General features: G+C 43.7%; 1 protein-coding gene across 1 annotated transcript; it reads right to left on the bottom strand.

Annotated features, from left to right (window-relative positions):
• Positions 1 to 200: 200 nt before the first annotated feature.
• On the bottom strand, positions 201 to 3,624 carry six7 (SIX homeobox 7; the record flags this gene model as incomplete). The annotated part of the gene is made up of 3 exons (XM_084313641.1): positions 201 to 414; positions 808 to 971; positions 3,217 to 3,624. The coding sequence occupies 3 exons, from the start codon at positions 3,622 to 3,624 to the stop codon at positions 201 to 203; spliced, it is 786 nt and encodes a 261-aa protein (XP_084169767.1).
• Positions 3,625 to 8,988: the final 5,364 nt, after the last annotated feature.

The following is an 8,988-nucleotide window of genomic DNA, read 5'->3' as shown; positions in this document are numbered from 1 at the left end:
CATATCGTTTGAATATTTCATTCCCTCAGTGTCCACTCCTCCTCCTCCTCCTCCATTAGAACGCCTCCGACGTCCACAGCCACACAGAACGTGAACATTCATCTTAATTCATCAGTCTCTTTGGTCTATATCTGCGAGTCGCCGTGGTGCTCCGGGGGGGGGGGGGGGGGGGGAAGAGGCGCGTGCGAAGGTCGGCCTCCTCACGACTCGAACTCGCTGTCGCTGCTGACGGAGATGTCGGGGGTGGAGGCCCCGGTCCCCCGGCGCTCGGTGCCCGTGCTGCAATCGCTGGCCTCTGGGCTGCCCGGGTGGCGCGGGGAGATGGACAGCAAGTGAGGGTGGTGGCGGTGGCGCTCCTGAAGGGAGCCCTCGGGGGAGCTTTCGGAGGGCAGGAGGGAGGAATCCTGCTGCATTCTGGGTGAAGAGAAGGCAAGCGGAAGGTTAGATTTCAAATCACCGTTGGCGTGAGTTTGAGTGGTGAGAAGCCTGACTTCCCCTCCACGTTCTCAAACTGTAGGCCTCTACCTGCGTTACCTTTCCTTGTGTTTGCTGATACTGTACAAGTACTTCCTCCTACTGTGAAAAAGTCAAGAACTATTAACACTAATTTCTGCTAGGGATGGTTTTTTTTATGTCCCCTACACACTGAAACCCACACGCACACTTGTTGAATGAGTCTACAGTGAAGCAAAAACAGCACCCGAGATGTTCACAGACTCTGCGTTATTAAATTAGGTCCCCATCCTTTCCTAACGCTAGCACATGTAGGGTTTATTTACACGGTTTTATCTGTCGCTCTCGTCATACCTGTTCTTAGCTGAGGCGGCCCGGTCTCTCTGGCGCCGGTTCTTGAACCAGTTGCCGACCTGGGTAGGCGTGAGTCCCGTGGCCTGGGCGAGATGCCGCTTCCTGGACGGGTTGGGGTACGGGTCCTGGAGGTACCACTCCCTCAGCAGGCTGCGGGTCCGTTCCTGGAAGATCACATTAAAATGTATCGTCATCATGCCGTACAGTACAACAAAAAGAAGTCTGGCATCCAGCCAGAGTGCATATGTAACAGTAAAGTGCAACAGTAATATACAATGTAGATGTGATTAAACTTGGTATAAAACATATAAATTAGTACTACTGGGTGTAGTGCTAATCAGATGTATGTACAGAGCTGTAATACCAAAATGTACAGCGATACAGGTATAAAGGATAAAGTATGGTCGTAGTCATACTGGCCAGCAGCGTAACTAGTGAGAGTAGGTAAGGGATATGTACAGATATATAGATATAGTATCTACAGATATGTAAAAGGATTACATGCAGGTATGCACAGACAGGCCCACGGGGACATTAACGTGTGTTGTCGGGCCTTACAAATAAATTTGATTGGATTGGATTAGGTGGATAGATATATGAGTGTTTAGGCTGCCATCAGTGCCGTTTTAATATCATCCAATTAAACAATGCAAAGAATAATCTTGTTAATAATCTCATGCTGAGTGTAATCTTATTAAACTGGATTTATGTACACCGGTGTATATACTGTATATAGTGTGATGTCCTATAATCTACATTACAAGTACACATACCCATTGTGTATATCCAGTAAATTGGATCATGCTTAGGGCTTAGGACCAGCTATCTCATGATGAGGTTTAGAATGAAAGATTAGTCGACAATACCTGATTCTGCCACACGAGGGAGATGAGGTGACTGATCACATGCACAATTACATACCGACACAATTACATACTGACATACTGTACTGGGATCAGTTTGCTTTCACTGGATGCCTCCGCAGCTATTGAAACGGTAAAGGGGACACGGATGTGGGATGACCTCAGGCAAGCTCAAGCCCCCTCACAAGCGACACGGGCCCCATGCTTCAGAATTTCTATTATTTCCTTGGGACATGGAGTGAAACGTCTTGTGTTTTTGGATCATTAGTACCTGCTGCTGGTAAAGTTATATTATAGTTTATAAAAATAAACGATATACTGTTGTAAGTGGGGATGAATTACTTCTCAGGAATAAAGTGGAATACATGTAAATAAATACACTGATGGTTGTAAATATCAGCTGAGCAAGAAAGGTGGTCCAAGAAAAACCCATTGACTATGTCAATACGGACTACAGCGTATATCATGCCAGTAGGGTACCTTGTGTATACTGCACCTGTGTATACTGTTAACTTTATTTTATTCAGATTCCAATTATTGCCCATATTTATTGTAACTATAATATAACTGATAGGGCATACAGACCCTCATCTGCACATTTGATTACACTGCTACATTCTCATATTATTATATTCAGAGTTCAATTGGATTGTTTACACTTTTTTATATTTAGATCTAATTGTATTGCATATATTTATGTCTTTCTACTGCCCATATACTTGTACCCCCCCCCCCCCACACACACACACACACACACACCCCACACCCATGCTGCTATGATGCCGGAACTTCCATTAGAGGGGATCAATAAAGGAATATATTATCTTATCTTATCATCAACACGCTCCTTGTTTACCAGCAGTTCACAACATATGACCCATGCACTGGCCGTGTTGTTCTGAGCCCTTGAGCCAGGCATGAATACCTGCTGGACAGATGGCCGGCTTGCTTACCTGTTACACTAATTTACTGAGTACAGGAGAACTCGTTCTCATGGTGAACTGTTCCCAGTAGTGGACAAAAAACAATAACCCAGACCAGTGTATCTTTTGGGGGTCTTCATAGCCTAAAATGAAAGTGGTCCACCTGAGCCCTGACACCGGCCCTGCAAAGCAGACACAGGCTGATTGCCGGGCTGATTGCCAGACAGACACGACTTCCCTGATATACGTGCAACATCTCTGACCTTGCAACGGGACACCAAGCCTAAGGTGCTTTAACTATAGGGCTCAGCGCTGAAGGCAAAAGGATAACCCTGCTTCATAGATTATCACCTTAAGAGCTCAGAATCCATGCTGCTTGATACCCCACAAAGTCATGAATTAAAACAAGTATAATAATAGTGGCCTAATTAAAACACTCTTAAGTGTTGGTGAAGTCTGATCTGATCCCTGTGCTTGTTATTAGGCTATACTTAATTACAGGCCATTAAAAAGGCCATGTCCCTGCAAAACCGTATTGAATGCCCCATTTCGAGTTACTTTGAACGGAATCTTGCACTGCATGTGGCACGACGAGGCAAGACGACATAGTACTAGTAACTCACCTTAAAGCAGTGCGTTTTCTGTTCGCCATCCCAGATGGTGCGGGGCAGGGGGAACTTCTTGCGGATGCGGTATTTCTCCACCGGTCCCAGCGGCCGTCCTCGGAGCCTCTCCGCTTCTCGGTAGTGCGCGTCCAGCCACAGGTCCTGCAGTTTAGCGTGGGACTCGCGCGTGAAACGGTGGCTCTGGAGGATCTGATAAAGTGCCTCGAAGTTTCCCCCGTGGAAGGCGACGAGAGCCCGGGCCCTCATGACGGACTCGTGTCGGTTGAGAGCCTCCCCGGCGGAGCCAGGGACGGCGGCGGGCAAGGACCAGAGGAACCGGCCAAGGCGCTCGATGTCTCCAGTCTCCTCCAAGTTCTCGCACACTCGAGCCACCTGCTCCGGTGTGAACATTGGCAACGGAAACATTGTCTCCTTTGTTGCTGCTCAGAGGCTGCTCAGTGAAGAAGACAGTCTTCTGTGGTCATATATAGGCTCTTACTATGTTATTAGCTTCTTCGATGTGTCTGTTGCGCTGTTGGAGTCGCTTGTCCAGACCGCGCGTAAAAGCTCTGGGGACACGGAGTCGCTTGTCCAGAGACCGCGCGTAAAAGCTCTGGGGACACGAACCGCAGCGCACCGTCTCGACGTGTGAAAGCGAGATAAGTGCGTCGATACTTTAAAGCACTAATTACTTACACAATCGACTCGGTACGAGTTCCGTGTGTAATTAGCCTGTCCTGTCCCGGACTCCCGGTATTTGTGCTGTTATTATAGCACGCAAGAAAGAGACGCGGCGCAGTGGAGGGGCCAGACTGGCTGGCTTATAGGGTTACTAAAGAAGGGACGCCAGAAGTCACCCTGTATTTATAGCTAGATACAATTAGCACCTCGGTAGTTGTTTAGAGGAGGATTATATACCTCGGCCATTAGCCTCTTAGTGGGGGGTAGTCGGTAGTGTGTATAGAGGTGACTGATCAGCTTGTTTGGCTTATAGCCCGAGGATACATTGACTGGTAGGTTATTTAAGTGGTTATTTAATTGGTCCGATCTGGTGGAAATCCACCTCAAGAATATAGGAAGGAGGTGTTAATACGATGTTAAGTGAAACTGGAAAGGGCTAAATCGAATGGTCAAATGTGTTGATTGATTGATTGAAAACTTTATTAACAGATTGCAGAATGGGTACAGTATACAGTACAGCTCAATACATACAATTGTTAAGGGGATGCAGACCAGAGAAAGACTTTCGTCTTGTTTACATCAGGGTCCCCCATTTTCAATTCATCATAAATATGACACACACATACAGATAGACAGTACATCTATACATCTATGACATACCAGATTTGCAAATACATGAGTCATTCCACCAATCCGGTCCGATTTGAGTCCCTCTGATGTTTTTAAGTGTCTTTTATCTAATCAGTTACCAAAATGTGCTTTGAAATGCTATTTATTTCAGTTGAGATGTCCTCTTTAATAAAGTGTAAAAACATTGCATGAATGTAATTTTTTTTATTATGCATTATGTTGTTATTTCAGTTGACACCATGTATTTTGACATGTCCCTCGTGGCATTTCATGGAAATGTATTTGGGATATGACCAAGAAAATTTGAAAAAAGTCCATACTTTTTTCCATGAACATGCATACACATCCATCTGTGCTGTTAATGCTGGTAATGATTTATTTCAAAATAAATGAATAATTATTCATTAAAATAACATTATTCAGTCTGTCCCTCAGTAACCCTCAACCCCGTTACACTGAGCATTCTCCCTCCACAAAAATAATGGTTCAATCCATAGAAGCATGTGAAACAGGAAGTGACAACTTTGAAGTCTTTTGGAGAACACAACACCAGAAACAGGCAAGTAGCTACCTCATTGTCTACTATGTTTTCAGTCATTTATCATGTAATATTATGGTAGTCAAGCATAATTACTCAACACCGTTACTTGAAAAAAATATAGCAAACTATTACTTGTGAATATGATCTTTGTTATAAAACATTTTTAGATGCTTTCTTAATATCATGCATGCCATGTGCTCTCCTGGTATTCACCACATGTGGAGTAGCAACCATTTTGTGCAAAAAAATCACAACCCTGTTACACTCAACCCTGTTACGTTTGAATGTAATGTTTGAATGTAACAGGGTTGTGAGATTGTAACAGGGTTGTGATTTTAACACTGATTTTGAAGTTATACAATAATAGTTAAATTAATTATTGAGCTTTTTCAACATGCTTATGCCACATACATATTAATTGTAATGTGCATGTTGCTATGTGTGTGCTCACATGTTACCCTAGACTCAACCCTGTTACAGCTACATGTTTATTAATTATTTCTTTAAGTTTATGAAAAACAAATTCAACTTTTGAATAATTTTGTCTGAAACGTTTAGAGCAAACATAAGAATATCGATTTTAGTTCAAAATCTGAGGTCAAATCACATTTCTGATGAAAAAGCTTGCGGCCGCTGTCAAAAAAAGGCAAATTTCAGGGTTCAGAATAGCAAAAGTGTAGGATTTTACGTAATTTTTAGACGAGCAATTATAGAAATGGTGTGAAGGACATCTAATTATTATAGAAATGTTGACTTTAGCACAAATACATGTTTTAATCTTATTCAGAGAGCTTCCAGAGTGTCCGTAACGGGGTTGAAGAATAATGGTGTCCATATCATACAATAATGACCAAAAATAATAGAGATTTCATGCCTGAGATGGGAAAATATATTTTTCTGGAAGTTAAATATGTCATTCATCTTGAGGGGTGTTCAGAAAAGTAATACCTCTTGGTAACAAATCGGACTGGATTGGTGGAATGACTCACATACTGTTTGTTAGCCTATCTCACTGGCCTTATAATAAAGTTAATTGTAACGCAGTAACGCATTTTCCTATATCGACTATTCGAATATTCACGCCTTGACATTAAATACCTTGTATATTTGTATTCAACCGTCATCCGTGGTATAGTGATGACGGGAGCAGCCGTGTGGCAGACATAATATGTGCTCCGTTTTTAATGAGGTTTGGATCGGCCGGTCAAGTGTCGGCGTGCTTAGGCCATGAAAACCCGGTATCACATGCTCGTCTCCATTTGACCGCGAGGACACTTCTAGACGCAAAGCGGCTATAGAATCCACAATGATCCCCGACAAACTAATACCAGTAGAGTAGCCTAATTAAAGCAGACACTAGGCTATCCTCCTCCACGACCTCTCGCCTGCAGCCAAGTCGCAATGAAAATGTCTGCAGACGTTGCCCGGCCATGAGGAGGACAAGGGCACGGAATTAATGGTCTGCTGGTCGGTTCAATCCCTGATCCGGTTCATTAATCAGTCTTACGACAATTTTCTCATTAATCAGGTTAAGAAATTCAGTAACTAATGCAAACATGGTATATACAGCCACATGACGTCACGTTAATACAAGTGGGAATGTTGCACAGCATCAAAACTGAGCATGGCTAAAAATAAAATCATTCATTCATTCATTCATTCATTCAAAATAGCCCAGTGATAAAGATTAGGCCTATATTTAAATAGTTTAAGATCTATGAAAAAATTACTTTGGCTTAAATGACACCAATGCATCATGCATGATAAGCCTGACGTGATTAATTAGTTGGTGGGCTGTGGGGTTTGGCATAAAGGTTGTAGTCAGGCTAGGGGTCATATGGTTTAAAATAAGGTGATTGGGCTTTAGTCCTGTCTAACAATCTGTCTACAAATAACCAGACAATAGGGTATCTGGGATTCCCTTTTGTGCAAGCAGGATAACTCAATTGTTGTTGTCGATGAAGAAACTGATGAAACAATTAGGTCGTCGATTTTACCTTTTAATTTTTTTACCCCAAAAAATACCCCCAACTAAAAGATGATTTTTTTTGCACCATAAACAATGAAAGAAAATGTGTATAGAGTATCCTGTGTACTTCACATTTGTGTATTCATCAAATGGTCGATGTAATGATTTGTTTTGTCTAACTGAAAAGCCTACATTGAAAGCTTCACCATTTACTGTATAACCATTTCCCCCAAATCGAATTGAACCTAATTTAAATACACGTTAATTACATTTGGTTTATGTAACTTTTTAAAGTGAACTTCTTTTGAAAATAATTAGCAGGAAATAACTGTTTACATTTTAATGACAAAAAACGGAAGTAATTATGTTTGGTCGGACCTAGCGGGCCTGGTATCGCACCTCCAGACATGGGTGCCCTTGACTGCATGTCTCAAACCCATAGTCAACAACCTGGGGGTCAAAATAGATAATGATTTTAAAATGGATAAACAAATTAATTCTGTGGTTAGGTCCAAGGTCAAGCCTCTTCTCTCCTTTAAAGACTGAGAGAGTCATGCATGCCTTTGTGACAACACGGCTGGACTACTGTAATGCGCTCTATGTTGGCGTTGGCTTCAGCTGGTCCAAAACAGGGACATGCAAACGGGAGCACGTCACTCCTGTCCTCGCCTCCCTTCATTGGCTGCCTGCAGTTTAGGGTCAATTTTAAGATCCTGCTGTTTGCCTATAAAGCAATGAATGGTCTGGCCCCACCCTACCTCACCGAGATCCTGCACCCCTACACCCCATCACGGCCTCTGAGGTCTACTGACCAGTCCCTGCTCCTGGTTATCCCTAAATCCAGGCAAAAAAACGGAACCGTGCATTTGCGGTGCAGCCCCCAAACTGTGGAACGAGTTGCCCCCCCACATTAGGCTGGCCCCAATGCTCCCAGTGTTTAAGTCCCATCTTAAAACACATTGGTTCTCCCTAGCTTTTAAGAAAATGTAGTCTGCTGCTGTAATTTTGTTTGCAGTTCTGTGTATTGTGTTTATGTGTGTTTTTTTTTTTTACTATATTATGGTTTATACTGTGAAGCACTTTGGTCAACCATGTTGTTTTTAAATGTGCTATACAAATAAAGTTGGATTGGATTGGATTGGGAGGAATAATTATCCCCAGAGGAATTTAAACTGTCCTAAAAGACATCTGTTGTATAGTGCAAGTACTGGAATATTTTTTCAAAACTCAAAACCACTTAAACTTGCATTTTAAGGCTGGAAGACCTCCACCCTTCTTGTTCTTACAGTATATTTTGTCTACAGTTCTGGATATAATGGATAGTGTTTAGGGTATAGAATTCCCTTATAAACAGTATAGGCGAGCAGATGATACACGATCAATCCTAAACCTAGATTAAAATATTGAGGGCTAATGGAAAGGGGGGGGGGGGGGGGTAGGTGTGTGTACGTGCTACACACTAACTCATAAGGGGAGAAATGAGCTCGGTGAAGATCATGCCCATGGCTAATCTCACCCTACCCGGTTTGAGACACTTGCCGCCATCAAACCCCCCTCCCCCCCCCCACATACACACACACACCGTCTTCACCAGGAATCCCCCTCCCCTGGCTCCAAGCCCCCCCCCCCCCCCCCCCCCCCCCAAAACTCCAATCTATTCAGCACTTCGAGAGCAGACTGCAGCCACAATCTGCTTAATCGCTCTCAATCCGTTAGACCAGGATGATTCAGAAGATGGGGGGGGGGGGGGGGGGGGGGGGGGGGTGCGACAGATGATCTGCGCGTGCTCAGTGCGCTCATGCGTGTTTGTGTGTCGGGGGGGGGGGGGGGGGGGGGGGGGTCAAATGTTGTGGGTTATGTCAAGTGCAGAGGTCCCCATGGCTGTCTGTGGCCCTGGTGACGTCACCCTTCAGGACGGGTTTTGACATCGGTGCCAAGTGGTTCATTTATTCAGTCAGTGAAGCCAACG

This window comes from Notolepis coatsorum (genome assembly GCF_963971535.1).
Source record: "Notolepis coatsorum genome assembly, chromosome: 4".
NCBI lineage: Eukaryota > Metazoa > Chordata > Actinopteri > Aulopiformes > Paralepididae > Notolepis > Notolepis coatsorum.
Note: the sequence above shows the minus strand (reverse complement) of the source record. Positions and strands in the feature narration are given on the sequence as shown.